The sequence below is a fragment of the Epinephelus lanceolatus genome, chromosome 9 (genome assembly GCF_041903045.1).
Source record: "Epinephelus lanceolatus isolate andai-2023 chromosome 9, ASM4190304v1, whole genome shotgun sequence".
Lineage (NCBI taxonomy): Eukaryota > Metazoa > Chordata > Actinopteri > Perciformes > Serranidae > Epinephelus > Epinephelus lanceolatus.
This window is the reverse complement of record NC_135742.1, coordinates 39813279-39830000: the sequence shown is the minus strand read 5'-3', so window position 1 is coordinate 39830000 and position 16722 is coordinate 39813279. Positions and strand designations below refer to the sequence as shown.

At 39.8% G+C, this 16722-nt stretch overlaps 1 protein-coding gene across 1 annotated transcript in view; it reads right to left on the bottom strand.

Annotated features, from left to right (window-relative positions):
* Positions 1–16722, bottom strand: part of LOC117252206 (uncharacterized) — a 90614-nt gene that overhangs the window by 21026 nt on the left and 52866 nt on the right. Inside the window, exons 23-47 of the mRNA XM_033618929.2 lie at positions 14492–14545; positions 13894–14001; positions 13016–13069; positions 11052–11105; positions 10881–10925; positions 10720–10773; positions 10537–10581; positions 8799–8852; positions 8649–8702; positions 8394–8447; positions 7977–8030; positions 7532–7585; positions 6909–6953; positions 6760–6804; positions 5389–5496; positions 5205–5258; positions 4962–5015; positions 4762–4815; positions 4051–4158; positions 3573–3626; positions 2855–2962; positions 2694–2747; positions 1360–1413; positions 604–657; positions 441–494 (exon numbers count right to left, since the gene is read on the bottom strand). Coding sequence (XP_033474820.2) covers positions 441–494; positions 604–657; positions 1360–1413; positions 2694–2747; positions 2855–2962; positions 3573–3626; positions 4051–4158; positions 4762–4815; positions 4962–5015; positions 5205–5258; positions 5389–5496; positions 6760–6804; positions 6909–6953; positions 7532–7585; positions 7977–8030; positions 8394–8447; positions 8649–8702; positions 8799–8852; positions 10537–10581; positions 10720–10773; positions 10881–10925; positions 11052–11105; positions 13016–13069; positions 13894–14001; positions 14492–14545 — 1530 coding nt within the window. The remainder of the gene's footprint in view (positions 1–440; positions 495–603; positions 658–1359; positions 1414–2693; positions 2748–2854; positions 2963–3572; positions 3627–4050; positions 4159–4761; positions 4816–4961; positions 5016–5204; positions 5259–5388; positions 5497–6759; positions 6805–6908; positions 6954–7531; positions 7586–7976; positions 8031–8393; positions 8448–8648; positions 8703–8798; positions 8853–10536; positions 10582–10719; positions 10774–10880; positions 10926–11051; positions 11106–13015; positions 13070–13893; positions 14002–14491; positions 14546–16722) is intronic.

The following is a 16722-nucleotide window of genomic DNA, read 5'->3' as shown; positions in this document are numbered from 1 at the left end:
CCTTGCACCAACATTTTACTACTGGAGATATTCAGAATCATAACAACACGACTCAACCACTGTCTAAGCTGAAAAAAACAGTGCGCCTCCAAAGTGCTCTCAAGCACTCCCAGTTGAGAAGCACTTGTCGTTTTTAGCTGGGAATAAAAACTTTGGTGGCCTTAGACTTAAGGATGATCTCAATGCGAACTGCTTTGAGATAATCAGGGTTATTGTTGTGTTGTTTTACAGTGTGAATGTGAAATGTGAAATATTCCTCATTGCCAACTTTATGTTTCATAATACTCTCCCTTAGTTTCCATTTAGTGCTGCCTACACAAAAACCTCCACAGGGTCATAACATATCGGAAAATGTGAAGTCAAAGTAAAAATGTTTCTGGGGCATCTGTCTTTAGCAACACTATAATGGTTTGTCATACTGTACTGTGGACTGCACTCACCACTAGTCCAGGCTTTCCCATGTCACCTTTCACACCTGGGCTTCCTGCCACCCCCTGCAGTTAGACAAAGTACAGTGTTTGGGGAATCAAAAGTAGTAACACTGATAGATGGACTGTTGCTTCACATTACAGACTGTGACTGTCAGGAAGCTGAGTTCTGTACCTTTGGGCCTCGAGTTCCCGGCTCCCCAGTCAAACCAGCAGGACCTTTGTCCCCCTATAGACAGAAAAGTTCAGCTTATCAAAAAGTGACTGCATATCATCACACACCTTTCATACATGTCTTTAATTTCTGACAGTGGTTCGGTTTCTTTGAAAAGTAAACTTTATGACATTTGCTAACTTATCGTGATACTGCACATAAACCATGGCTTTAAGTCAGATTTGTCAAGTCAAAGGACTCTTTCTATTAAAATTGGTCTTTTCAGTTAAAAAAAACATATCCCTCTATGTATTTCCACTGACAATGTTTCCTTGCTGAGCCGTGGGGGAGGGACACTTCCTGGCAGTTGCATGTAGGTTACTTGCTAAGAAAAAACTTACACAATACTGCCAGGACAAAGATACACACTTGATTTGGCTAACTCAGACTGTTGAAGCCTATTATTAGCATTGGAATATATTTTTGGTCAAAATGAGGACTGTATCTTGTCCAGCATCTCTTCCAGTGAAGTCTGATAAGGAATGGCTGGCTTCATAGCCAATATGAAGAGGAGGAATGAAGCAGCCTACAGTATATTCTCTCTATGTAGTTTTGGCATATGAGTATTGTATTAGGGCAAACTTTAAAAAGTCCAAACCTATCCTTTAAAACACAGTCAATACAGTTCAACACAACATCAGTCTTTTTATTTTTTTATTTTTTATTTTTTTTGACAGAGCTTTTTTCTGATAGAGCTTTACAGAACATGCTGTGTACCTTCTGTCCTGGTGGCCCGTCAGATCCTGGAATCCCAAAAATACCTGGAAAACCCTGAAAAAGATGCAAATTCACAGCAGTTATCAGTTAACGGCCACTGATATTTGAAGTCCAACTGAAAATAAAATAAAGGTAAAATAAAGGTTAAAAAACAACATTTAGTCATCCTCTTTATAGTCAAAAATACCGTCAACGTGTTTTTAAAATGTAATAATTCTTGGATTATCGAAGGAAAAAAGGTCTTTAATAAAAAATCAGGAACGTTCCTTTTCCTCTCAGCAGACTTGAGGGCCATGACAGTGTTTGACTGACAGCAGCTGTCAGACTGAGCTTCAGCAGGTGAACGCCAGAAAAAGCAAAAGTGTACTTTTACCCCTTTTCCACCAAATTGGCACTGGTTCTTGAACCGGTTCTGTTCAGGATTCTTGGAACTTTGGTGCTGTATCTAGCAAACCAGCCTCTGTTTCCACCAGTTTTGTGTGGAACCTTTGTAATTAAGGATATGTCATTAACGGAGAACACTGCACAATGCACAACAGAAATAAACAGTAATGGTAAAATTGCAGATGACATTGATAAAAGCTTTTGTTCTGTTATTACAGATATTTGTTTTTACCCCAAAACAAGCATGAAACCACTATAAATGAGACCACTGCAAAGGGTATTTTTCCAGTTATTTCTCACTTGACTTCTCCATCCTCTATTTCTAACCCACACAATATGACACGCCCACTGCTGTCATCATGGTTCACAATTCAGGTTGAGGAAAATCTGCTATTTGTTGGTTGCACCTGGACCAACTCTTCAGGTTCCAAACTAATTATTTTTGGTCGAAATGCTCTCAACAGTTTGAAATTACGTGCAGGAACCGTAATGGAACTGGTTCCACATTGGTGGAAAAGGGAAGCACTAGGAAAGGCTTCTTGTTTTTAGTCAGAATGATTTCAAGGAATGCCCTTTGCTCTATGGTACTACTGTAATAATCAGTCAATCATACAGGTTTTTCAACAATTGTGAATCACCACAACCAAGAAAGATTCTTGAATATACATTCATAAATGTGCACACAAAATATTAGGAAGATTGGTCTGGTAGTTTGCTAAAATAGCTGCGGAAAGAAAGATACACACACACACTCACTCACTCACACACACACACACACACACACACACACACACACACACACACACACACACACAACCAAATGCATGATCCCCTCGAGGCTTAAGCCAGGCAGAGATAACAAATTTACACTGCAGCTTACAAGCCATGATCAGACAGTGTGGTGTTAACAGAAAGTATATCTACTTTCTTGAGGGCAGAGGGTAACTTACCTGTAGTCCTAATAAACCTAATGGTCCAATCTTCCCCATCAGCCCCCCTTGACCCTTAAAATAAAAGTACATGTGATGAGGAGAGGCACTGTACAGTAGATACACAGATGATGATATAGGCAGGTGGTCTGATGGTTAAAAAGTTATTAAGACTTATTTACCATTAAGCCAGCATAACCCTTTTCTCCTTTTGACCCTCTTCGTCCTTGTGTGCCTAGGACTCCTGGAAGGCCCTCTGATCCGAAGAGGCCACGATTTCCCTTATCTCCCTGTGAAAAACACATCATGTTTTATTGACTTGAGCAGTTCAATGACTATAAAAGGTATTCACCCCCTTGGAATTTGGACCTACGTACAATCAAATAAAACCCCTTGAATACAGTGATTTAACTAATTATGAGACTTGTATTAAAGAGGAAGGGTACTAATGTATAATAAGATATCTAAAGATATTCCGAGCTGATCCTAAGGATCAGTATTGGGGCTGATGCGTGCATTATTTTAATGAATCGGCTGCAATAAATTGGGGACAAATAAATAAATAAAAAAAAGATCAGCACAAAGCAAACAAGTATTTTAAAATTTAATATTTGTAATAAATTGTAAAAGCATTATGTTTTCACTTTGATGTTACAGGGTCTTTTTTTGTTGATCAAAGTCACATTAATTTACTTTCATTTGATATTGTAAAGCACTAAGACATGAAAACTTCCATGGGGCAGGGGGATATTTACATACATATTTAACAGTACATAGGCTGCTTGTAATACTTGGAGGTTGTTTAAATGTATAAATCAATGTGCACATCCAGTTAGTCATAACCTGTCTTTGTCTAAAATACCACAGTAGCTAACGATACAATATTGAAATGGGAATGACCTTTGCTCCTTTAGCACCTGGATCCCCAGGAACTCCAGGCTCTCCAACTTCTCCCTACCAACAGAAACCAAATGACAAAAAAGATCAGGAGCAGTCCACAAGAAACAGCAGCTAAAAAGATTAGAGCTGCAACAATTATTCTATTGATCAACAAAAAATTAAATAGCAGACAGTCAATTAATTGTTTAAATCACTGCCATTTTTTTTTAGTTTCATGTGCTCAAATGTGAGAATTTGGTACTTATCTTGGTCTTGCATTATCTTAGACTGAATATTTCTGGGTTTTGGTCCAAACAAGATATTTGATGAAGTCACACCTGGCTGTAGGATGTTGTGATGACCATTTTCACTCTCTCCAATGTATTATGACCAGAAAATAATCAGCAGATTAATTGATGACTATGTCTATAACTATACTATATAATCGTTAATTATAGCCTTAGATGAAATTGTTGCATAGAATGACAATACATCTAACCTCTTTGCCCCTCTGCCCAGGCTCACCCTGCAGCCCGTGGGAGCCCTGAGGTCCTGGCTTTCCATTTGGTCCCTTGAGTCCCAGTTGTCCCTGGGGGCCCGGAGCTCCCTGTTCAGGATAATACAGTGTTTGACAGTTGCTGGACATTGTCTGTTGTGATTGTCTGAGTTATTTAATCCATTGCTGAATGTATTGCTGAATGTTGCCTGATTTCCTGCTTTGTACAGTCTCCTTATGAAGTAAAAACCCCTTGAAATGAATAAAAGCAGTTCTTTGAAATAGTCCTTTTAAAAATAATAATAATGATAAAAAATGATTTATTAATTTTCATTTATGTGTCAATTTTTTTTACATGTATTTATATGCTTATTGCCTCATGTATTTATTTCAGGATTTCATCACCATAATTATTTATTTCAAAGGCAGATTTATTTATGTACTTATTTAGTTATTTTATATTGACTGAAATAGCATTCCATTGTATGGGACCACAGATGAGACCCCTAACACAATTACAACCATACAATTCATTGTCCAATCAGGTGCAGCACATGTCAGACTTTCAGTTAAAGATGACAGTAAAACACTGCTTTTCAGCTTTATATTAAGGTAGTCTTTAATACAACATTTATATCATGAATGCGTAATGATATAATATGTGTGTGTTTGATATAATAAAAAAAAAATCAGCTCCGTAATAATGTCACAGACCTGGTCACCTTTTGTTCCAGGAATCCCTTCTTCACCAGCAGGCCCATGAGGACCCTAACACGACATGCATAATCATACTTATCAGTAACATAGTGGAAATGTATTGCAATATTTTGGAATGAGTATATAACACTTAATATCTGTCTGCATGCATTATATAGTACTCTGACTGCTGCAGTGTGATCAGTGAGCTAACTGACCTGCTGCCCACCCAGACCTGGAGCACCAATATCACCAGCAGGACCCACTGCTCCCTAAAAACAAAACAAAACAAAAACAAAAAACAATTTAAATAAAAACAAAAAATAATATGCCTTAAACTGACTTCAATTGCTTAAATGGTTCTCTTTAGGCTTGGACTCATTTCACAGTTTGAAACTACAGTTAGCTACTACTGTTGGCCAATGTCTTCAATCTTTTAGAACTACGCTAAAGTCAGTTACCTGATCTCCTTTCTCTCCAGCCTGACCCATCAGTCCAATCACACCTGGTGGGCCCTGATCAAAAAAACAGAAAAGAAAATACACTGCATTACAATATGATTAGTATACTTGCTTTTTCTAGGGCTGCATCATTGACTTTTATCTCAATATGAAATGAAGAGAATGGCAAAAAGTACCCACTCACTGGAAACCCTCTAGGTCCAGCTGACCCCAGTGGTCCTGGAGGCCCCTGACTCCCTGGAGGACCCTGGCTCCCCATACTGCCTTTTGGTCCTGGCTGGCCTGGAGGGCCCTGAAACCATTTAGAGCATAAATGTAAGAACTAAACTGGAGCTGATCACAAGAAGTGAGATTTACCAAAAATCTCAGAGTGCACTAATGTACTGTAAATCATCAAGATGTGATGTTGAACAAATTTCAGGTGTAACTTTTCAGTTAAATGCTGGGATTGAATATTTTGATGCTCCCACTTTGCCTTAAAGAAAATGAATGAACTAGGGGTGTAACACAAATCTACTGTCTGTATCTCTATTTATGTCTCCATTTCACTAAAATATCTGTTTTCAGCAGAGGGCAGATCCTACACCAGAAGTTGTAGGATCTGCCTTGAGCATTGAGATTGCCTCATTTTATGAGTTTAATTGTTAAAGGGAAACTTTTTTTTTAATCTGGACCCTATTTTCCCATGTGTTTGTGTCTAAATGAGTAACAGAGACATTTTTTTTAGAAATTGATCGAGTATTGAGAGACAGCAGTAGCAGCGACAAAATCAGCTGCAATGTAACGTTAATGGGCAGTAGTGCACTGTCAATGTGTGTCCACTAAAAGTGCTTGCTTTTGCCACTGACAGGCTCAGACTGTTATTTTGAGTGTGTGACAACATTATGGAAAAGATCCTGAACTGTCTCTCTGTGGACCACGCTCTCGTGTGCGCGAGACCAGCGAAAGCACGTGAACACACATGAAGGCGGTGCCCATGTCTCACAGTCTCGCGCAAGAGGCTAAAAAGTTCAAATGACGTTTTTCCAAACAACTTTTTATGTCGGGGCTTCAGGACACTTGGATCACTATGGACGAGCAGTATGGAGATATTTTGTGGTTTCAATTATGTGTTTTTGGACGTTTGAATCTGGGGCGCCGTCAGCCATTAGGTGTGTGCTGTGCTGCTACCCACTCCCCCCTAGGATCTCCGCAAGTGATGTGAGGACTCTAAAACTTCAACTGAGCCTCCCTCGGCATGAGGGTGAGTAGATAATGGCTGAATTTTCATTTTTGGGTGCACTATCCCTTTAAGGAGTACAGGGGGTGTGTGGCATTATGTCGTTGCCAAAGGACCCACTGTGATTAGATTTCTGCTTTTTCCAATTATTAGTTAGTATTCAATTTTTTTTTTCTTGCAGCTATGTTGACAGCTTCTGGAAGTGTGCCAGCTACACTGAGAAGATAGAATGACACCAAAATGTTTGAAGCAGAGAGAAAAGAAAGCATCTCACCATGCTGCCTAACTGATATACTGAGCCTGTAACAACCCTATGTTTTTGTAAGACCTACTCACTGGCAGTCCCTGGACACCTTTGGGCCCCAGCTCTCCTTGACGGCCCTGAAGGGAAGAGATGAAAAAAACAATGACGTCAGGTTATCCTCCCACATTAAGTTGGTTGATGATGTCTCATCAGTACATTTCTAGGGTTTACATGTTCTTACCTGTGGTCCCTGTGTCCCTCTACCACCAGGAGGGCCCTGCAGACCCTGAGAAGACAATGTTTTGATAACACCCCAGTCACCAGAAGGAAATGTTCGCATTGTACGTTTCTACAAACCACAGAATCGTTAAATTTGTACATTTCATATTTATCACATCAATGTTTCTAAAGTGACATAGTACATGAGATGACTTTGTCATTGTGAGGTGGATGGTATGTCACCTTGGCGAGACTCCTGCAAGCCTGCATCACAGCACCATCCTGCGGATTTTTAGCCACCAAACTGGGTGTTTTTTAGTGACCCATTACTGCTTCCACCAAAAAATGTGGTTGGATTTTTTTTCACAAGAGATCATTGATTTCCTGCCAGGATAGTGCTACCATAAGCATTTTTTAAAGCCAAAATATGATCTTTTCCTAACCATAACAAAGTGCTTTTTGTGCCTAAACCTAACAGAATGTTAACCACAGCCTTGTTAAGCATAAAGTTTATGTACCTGCTGCATAATAACATACAACCAAAACATATCTGTGGTTTGCAGAAATGGGGCATGCGTGTTTATTTGTGTGGGCATCATCTGGATAAAAAATCCAAATGCATCACATTTCACCAAACACACTTACTGGAGGTCCAGTCTGTCCTTGGATGCCAGGAGGCCCTCTGACACCAGCATCTCCCTGCAGTCAACAGAAAATACTGCAATTATATTTTAGAATGACAAAAACCAACATAATACTTTGGACATAAACTTTATTGCTGCCTGGCTGAGAGCTTGGCCAGTTTAGAATTCTAATAACTGAATTTTCCAGTTAAGCAGCAATCTGAAAAAAATACTAAATTCAATTTAGTTTGGGGTTTCTAATGGTCTAAGCCTGATGTGCAAAGTATTCCAATCAGTAAAAGTGAGGTTTGTTTTTTAGCCTATATAACACGACTTACACTAAGTGTGTTACTACAGTATGATGATTATTGTAGTGTGTAAGATATGATTTAACTTCTGTATCAAGACTCAAGCCTTCGTATTAAGTCATTACACTTGAAAAATGTAGATCAGGGATCACGCCTTACTCTTTGCCCCATGTGGCCTGGTCTCCCAGTCAGACCCACTGATCCAGAGTAACCCTGGGGAGAAGTTAAGGCTTTAAGTTTTCAGTCATATGTAATTTTAGACCATTTACTAAAGTAGTTCACACATTTCAAATTCAAAAATCAAAGCCATGGAAAATTTTAGGCATCAGTTTCTTTGTTACAATTTGCCAATTACAAATAAAAAAAAAGTAATTATTTTTTACATGAACAAAAAACTTGGCTCAAATTAGAATGCTAAGTACAGAAGTACTTCAGTTGATTCAGAAAGGAGTAAACTTTTTCACAGTACAGTTTGAAAAAAAGACTTTAAAATCAAAGGGAAAAACAAAGCCATCTATCATCATCCTGATTAAACCAGCTTAGTGGCTACATTAACAGTTTGTTATTGTCACTTACATACATTCCCACTGGTCCCTGGGGGCCCATCAACCCTGGTTTCCCCATGAAGCCCTCAAGAGAGATATTGAAATAAATTATTCACATGTTTATCATGAATAACTTCAATTTAACCTTTACTGTGTTCATTCTTTGTTAATGTGGTCTTTCAAGTAAAATGCCACAGAGTCAACACAAGAAAACAATATTCCTCATATACATCCTATGCAATGCTGAATATCATAAAAAAAAAAAAAAAAAGTATGATCTGCTTACTCTCTGACCAGCTGGTCCAGGGATCCCATCTTGGCCTGGCTTTCCTGAGGGGCCCTGTTGAAGTCAAAAATGACTACTTTTAGTATGTTAACAACTTCACATTAGTTCCCCGGTTTGAGAATATGGTGTTTAGAAGAAGTATTGGCCTACCAGAGCTCCTGGAGAACCTGTCTGCCCTGTATCACCAGCCACACCTGGAATCCCCTTCAGGTGAATAGAGACCATAGAGCTACTTAAACAATAATGCATAGATTACTGAGATTTCTTTCAACATGCATAACTGTTTGCAATGAGTATGAGCATGTATGTCTTTAACCACTAGACCATGAGAGAAGATAATTAGTAACCTTGAACTGTGTTGAGAAGTTAGTACACAGGGACATTACACTCACACCTACAACTGCTGTCTGGTACTGTATGTTCTCTGGCATGTTTCACAGCCATCACGCAGGAAGTGATGTGCTATTGTTGTTATTTCTCAGTGTGTTAAGTATATCAGAGGGTAACAGGGCCTATTGTGGTCCTGTGTGTTAGATATGAAGCATGTTGTTCTTGCCTTCTAGTTAACAATAAGAAGCTTTGTTAAAGTCATCTCTTGCGCCCAACATTAATGTTCAGGTTTGTGGACCCCAGGTGGTGCTCAAGCATCTGCCCTTTTGCCCTCTGTCTAGATAAGTAAGTGTCCTTTCTGCAAGACATATATATATATATATATATATATATATATATATATACACATACATATATACATATATATATATATATATATATATATATATATATATATATATATATATATATATATATTTTTTTTTTTTTTTTTTTTCATTTCTTTTAATAATTTTTCTATTTCAGTTTTTAAATTTGGCCTGTGGCTTTCAGTTGTCAATTCATAGTGCATTGTATGCCTAATAACTGCATCTGATTCGAGTCCCTGCCCCTCCCTCTTCAACTTCCCTTGTGGCAGCCACATGCAAATCGAGCGCCCTGCAGAGCAGCATCCAGGTCTTCCTGACCTGCCATCATGGACAAAATTGTTGCCCACATTCTAAACTAGAAGCTTCACAGTACACTGAGACGATTACTGGAGATTACAGGGACCAAACTTGAAACCTTCCAGTCTAGTCTCTTCACTGCAGGTCATTGTTGCATCCCAACAAAGCATGCACCTCCAGGACTGAAAAATGAAACATGGTGAGGTGCCAGAAAATGCAGTTCCTCTAATGTCCAATTGAGGCTGGCTCCAAGAGAGAGACAATCCCCATAGACCCCCATGTTAAAATGCCCAACTGTACAGCAGAAATAAACATGTTTACATCCTGGTAGAAAAAATGGTTTCATTTTCTACAGTTAATTTCACAGTTTATAACACTGTACAGAGGGTGATTTTTTTATGTCTCACCCATTTAAATGTTATTTAGGCTTAAGTTATATGTAATTATGGGCGTGGCTGCTTTGAGTGACAGGTGGATGTTTGTTTGTTGACAAGTCACTCCCTCGCAAACAACATTGGTTAATTAATGTAACCATGGTGTAAACCCAGATACACAGAATATAGGTGAAGCCGTACCTGTTGCTATTTAAGTTTGTTTTTCAGTTTATGAAAGTTAATTGTCACATTTAAGTCATGTAGAGAAACTTCTGTTCAGTGTTTGTACTAAATGACCCTCTGAGGAGTTGGATGTTCAGTTTTTCGGTTAAGTACATTTTGTTTTGATGGTTTAAAGTCTGTTTTTCTCTAGCAAAAAATAGATTAGCATAATCACAGTTAATCATAGCTGTAACTGAACTGTGCAAACCAAGCTAGCAGCTAGTGTTAGGGTTATCTCCATCCTCTCATCCAAATCTGTCCCTTCCCACTGAGTTAAAAAAAACAGAAACAACTTACTCTGTCTCCTTTAGGGCCAGGAGAGCCAATAGAACCAGGAGCGCCCTGCATTTAAAACATATGACATTACAAATGTACCTCAATGTTAAAAACAAAATGCTAAGATGGCTTGATGGAGCTGGCAAACAGAAAGGAATCTACAAAAACAGAATCATATGAGATGAAAAGTTATAAAATGGGAACCTGTGTACCAGGCTTTCCTTCTGGTCCCTCAATCCCAACTCTGCCTCTAAAACCCTGCAAGAATCCACACAAACAAATACACAAACATTGTTTAGTGTTAACAGGGGACCATCAGACTAAAAACCAGATGCCATTTTTTAGCATATTGTGTTTGTTCTTACCGGCATGCCAGGCAGACCAAAGGGGCCCTGGAGTCCTGTGCGACCCTATAAATATAGACATAAACAGAAAGACAATAAATAAAACAAACACTGTTATATAACAACACATAACTGCACAGCAAGAATCTGGTATTGATTAATTTTTAGATTTACAGTCCAGGTAATAATTACCTTTAGTCCTCTGGGTCCTAACTTTCCATTTTTTCCTGGGGTGCCTCTGCTGCCCTTGAATATGAATGAAAACAGACATTCATCTTTACATTATATAAAAGACTAGTCCATACCCATTGGTAGCTTTGTCACCTTCTACCTATGCCAATCCTCAATGCCTATGTGCAGTTTCACATAGATTGACCACATCAGTGAGTAGAAAAATGGGGACAGACAGAATGACTGACTGACAGAATGACACACTGACAGTTTCCGTGATTATGTACAGCATACCATACCATGACTTAGTCATACCAAAAATTAGAAAAAACAACAACATTGGGCCACAGGGGGAGCCACAGCTATCGGTCGCATTTTAGCCATTTTTAAGCATTTTTCTGTTGTTATAGCGCCACCCAGTTGCCAATTAGAGTTAAATTTCTCCAGTCACCCTGAGGCGTCCTGTTCTACATATCTACCAAGTTCAGTAAAAATCGATATGGCAGTTAGGCCTAGATAAGAAATTAGCTCTGTAGCGCACCCATTTTGTTTGATCGGGTCAATAATGGAGGAGTCCCCTCAGATTATGTGTGGTCATATGCCTACAAAGTTGAGATGTTATACACCTTTATGTGATGAGCCACGCCCTCCACAATATTCATTGCCTTATAGAAGCTCAGTTTTAGTAAGTTTTCCAAATTTTGCCAAAAGGGAACTTTAGATATTGGTCCCTAGATTATGTTCATCGAGTTTCATGCAGATCGGTCAAACTTCCTAGGAAGAGATCGATTTGAAGTGTTTTTCAAAAAATTCAAAATGGCGGAAAATCTATATAACTGGAAGTTATGGGTTCTTGAGGCAAATTTGTTCCTCATGAGGAGAGGCATCTCTGTGCAAAGTTTCATGTCTCTACAACATACGGGGTATGAAATATGCCCATTCAAATTTTGCAATTTCAATCGGTTGCTATAGCGCCCCCCTTTGGCCAAATGATGTAATATTGCTTCATTCGCATCCTCCCATGACCCTCTACCACTGTGCCAAATTTCACATGGATTGACCAAGTTAGTGAGGAGAAAAACGTGGAACAGACACACAGACACACCCACAGACAGCGTTTTCGTCATTATATAGTAAGATTATTCACCTCTTTTTAAAGCAAATCAAGATTTTGTAAAAGCACTGCAACAACAATCTGTATTTCGAAGTGGGATAGTCTTATATTTACTTTGAAAATCTAGTTAGAATTGTTGTGAATATGATTAGGTTATCTGTGCTGACCTTATTTACTACTATTTCAAGGTTATTTACAGCCTACATTTTCTTCTGCACTAATCAATATTTTGTATTAAAAATGGATCAAATGACTAAGTATAGGTGTAAGATGTCAGATGTAATGATGAACCCACAGAGAATTATCACCCAACTCAGCAGTCCCTCTCAGCTCTGCAGAGTTTTTAGCTTCTTTCAGATCTTTTGGGGAGCAACTTTACTGATTTGATTCAGTTTCAGAGTTCTCGTCAACACTGGCAGCAGTGGGCGGCAGTGTTCAGTAAAAAAGCTCTGATAAACCAACTGAACACTACCTGGCCAGCAAGAGACCAACCAACTTCCATTTATCAGGTGAACAAAAAAATTACTCCAAATGAATGGTAAAATATTAGCTTGTTGTCACTCTCATGTGTCGGTTGTGTTTAAAACTGAGAGCGTAAAATCTTTTGTTTATGCTGCATTTGCCTGAACTTTCTATGTCCATTGTATCTGGCACTAAGCGCTTCATTCTGCATGGCTTTCTCACTCCCAAAACAGCCTCATTATGCCTAAGAATGTATCTCCTATACAGATGATATCATGATATCGACTTTGTTATTTGGCCAATGTTGAGTGTAATGCAATGCAACAAAAGTGTTTGTAGACATTAAGTTGTGACAGATTCGGCTCTGGTTGATTAGTTTTACTAGCAGGCAGCAATAAAAGCCTCTGACCTTTGGCCCCTGTTTCCCAACCACTCCAGCACTACCAGCCTCCCCATCTTCACCCTGAGGAGACATGACAGAGGATCTCATTAGAATTATGGAACATGCTCTATATATGTATAAAAGGTCCTTAGTATATTTACAAGCAAAAATAAGGCAACAAACATGTTTTAAATTCCATACAGTCACTATAGGCCCACTATCAGGAAAAGTGTTACACAAATTTAATATGTATTATTTTGAATAAGATTAGACCTGCTATTAAGCTTGAAGGTTCACTCTGGACCTCAGAAATAGTAGTTTGTCAAAAAAGTAAAAGAAAATAAAGCCTTAAATCAAATGTCTAAATTTCTTCTGAGGCTTTCATTCCATCTCATGACCCTCATCAGTAGATGGAGAGATACAGAGGGAGGAGCAGATGGCAAGGATGACTGAGGCCATGAGATGTTGCTAAAAGTTGCAGACAGAATCTAGCAAGTGGTCCTTGAGTTATTTTTTTGTCTAACTCAACATGCAATATTTTGTGCATCTTAAATTAATGGGAATCTATTCAAGCACATTTCACAATACAGTTAACTAGTCACAGATGTGCTGCTGTCCTGCCAAATTTATGAATTAACAGGACAACTAATTACAGGCATAGCTCATCAAAATGTCACCATAAATAATTACGAAATATAGCACAGCTATTTTAAGAATGGATTTCATGGGCTCAGGACATGTTTTGACATTTAGTTTGGGAAGTTCATTTTCTACTGACAAACTAACAGAAACCCTTAAACTGATTTTTCTCTGCCAAAGCAACACGAGTGTCAATCGTGTCAGTGCAGTGTTGGGATGTTTTAAACCAAAACACAGGACATTTCTGATGATATCCTGAGCTGCACCTGTTTTCCTCTGGGCCCAGGTTGACCTCTCACCCCTAGAAGACCTGAGGTGCCACGTTCACCCCTCTCTCCCTGAGGACCGTGGATCCCTGCAGCACCTGGTGGGCCCTATAGGGGAGCAGAGGGTTAGAATGTGTAGTCCTTACAAGGATGCTGTATGGGGGTTGGGGGGCATGCAGTCTTAATATCACTGATGTAAGACAGAGGCCACTGGCTATCTCCTTTTGTTCACTGTCATTATACACAAAACAAAAAAGTAAACAATTTCTAAAGGTTCCACTTGGCTATGTGCACTTTTTAAATGTTGAATTACAGATAGGTTATTCTACTTAAATATATTTTTGCATCTCTAATGATATCCATCCTCTTCCATTAATGGTGATCCAAGTTTACCCTAGCACGACAATCTTAATTCTTGAGAATCGAGGAACCTTGAGGGTTATCAAGGTTTCATTCATCAACTTTTGTTACAGGAGTTGCTTAATATATGAAATGCTTTAAATTACACATCAGACTGCAACCATGCTTTTCAGTTTAACCACGAACAACTGAATTTAATTTCATTTTATATTTCATCACCAATGTGTCTTCCTCTTACTCTGTCTCCTTTGGGTCCAGTGTCTCCTTTGTCACCATCCAGTCCTCTGAAGCCCTAGACAAACATGACATTATATTTTACTTTTAATATTGTTTATGATGTGTCTCTCTCTCTACCTGTTGCTTGTAGAGCTCATCTTGACAGCTGTACTTTTAGATACGGTCCTCCCCTCTATTAAATATGAAAGGAGGCCCCCACATGCTTGAGCTTTACACTGCTGACTTGTATAATCAGAACAGACATGTCCTGTGATTTTCAGTCATTCCCTCTATGATTATATTTACCCTTTACAGCAGGCACATCCTGACAGCTGAGAATATTACTGTCAAGTATTGTCCACCCCTCTATTAAATATGAAAGGAGGCTGAAAATCACAGGACATGTCTGTTCTGATGATACAAGTCAGTGGTCCTGAAATGTGTGTTTCTCTTCTATAATTAAGAGGTCCTGATGTTGGCCTGCAGCCTTGTGCCTATGACCAAATCACAGCAGTGATGATATACAGTAGAACATCACTCCCTCTCATGTGATATTGCTTAATTCTACATGTCGGAGGCAACGTCTTTCCACATACGGGCTTCCTTCGCCTTTCAAACGGGGCAGAGCTCCGTGGGAAACAGTAGGAGAGACACAGCCTGAGGGGGAACAGGGATCTGACACAACACCGGAGGGAGAAGCAGGTCCTTGGAGCTGTGCACTGGACGAAAAAACAAGCGCGTCGCACAGAATGTGCGCCGCTACGGCGTCGCTTTGGGCTGTGAGCACGCATGACGCGTGTCTACATTGAAAGTTAAGGGTTTGTGCGTGAAAAAGACGCTACATCTGAACGCCCCCCATTCACACACATGTCAGGGTGCGCCTGCCAAAAAAAAAAAAAAAAAAAAAAGAGCTGCCAGCGGAGGCGGCCCAGGAACAGATGTAGCAGCATACGTGATACCCAGCGCCATGACTGAACACTGGCCTCGCGGCCCAAACGTCAGACCAGCCCACCGGGAATTGTCCCGGTCCTCCCAGTTAGCCACTCCAGGCCTGCTCATGTGTCCTGGGCCACACTGAAGAACCGCCTACTTAGCTGATGTCCTTGCTTATCCGACTCCCTGCTAGATAAGCAAACTTTCTGTTGGGGGCCACACACACGCCATGTTTTTTGTGTCAGGTGCACTCATACACCAGAGTGATGCATGCGTTCCCGAGCACCTATTTAAACAGCTTTTGCAACGCAGCAGCGTGCACCGCATGTCATGTGACTAGGATCAGCTCATCACAGCTGACAGATATCTTACCGTTTATCTGTAAATATCAGTCTGTGATAAATATGGAGAAGAAGTTGATCATTTTAGTGCAGAGCTGCCAGAGCTTTACATCTGTCCCACGGACAACAGGCCTACACACAAACAGTGCCTGGAAGAAGATCAGCTCTGCACTCAGGATTTCAGGTCCATATGTTATGATATGGTGCTTGTTGAGGTTGCTTAGCAACCTCAGATGCAACCTGCCACCACACTCCTGAAAGCTGTTACAGAAAAGGCACAAGAGTAGCACCCAGCGCCTGACCTCACATTTTCCAGGCGGTTAAAGATGCGGTTTGTGTACCGCCTCTTACACGGGTTAAATAGCAGCACTGAAGGACCTTCCCTTCTCATGGAAAACGGTCAGTCAAAGTCTGTCTGGTTAGCAAGAGCTGAGACAGCAGCAGCAGTCTCAACTAACTCACGCCAGCACTAAAATGGCTCTACTCTGTCGTTAACACGTTAATAAACTTTAGATAATATTGTGTATGGGCTAACTCTCACCAGCTGCCCCCCCCCCCCCCCCCCCCCCCAAGAAGTAGTCTCCTAGCTTGTGTATAATTAACAAAAAATAACAGCACATTTGGTCTTTGCAAACAAATGATGTCCAGGATTTTTACATATAGAGTGGGAAAGTGAGATCCAATCATAAGTGCTCATTCAAGACGCATATGGAGAAACATTCTCATGCCAGGTGTGAACAGACAGACTTAGAGCTATCCATGAAGGATCACCCAGGATGCATGCTAAAACCAGGTGTAGCAGGCTTTAACCTCTTTCCCTCTTCCTCCCAGGCCTCCACCAGCTGGTCTGATTAAGGTTTTGTGTTTTTGTTTGCAACACTCACACCCTACATCCATAAGCTGCATTTATTACTGACCTACCTGATTAACATAATTATTGTTATTTTACCTTGAGTTTACAATGAACATAATTTGGTTT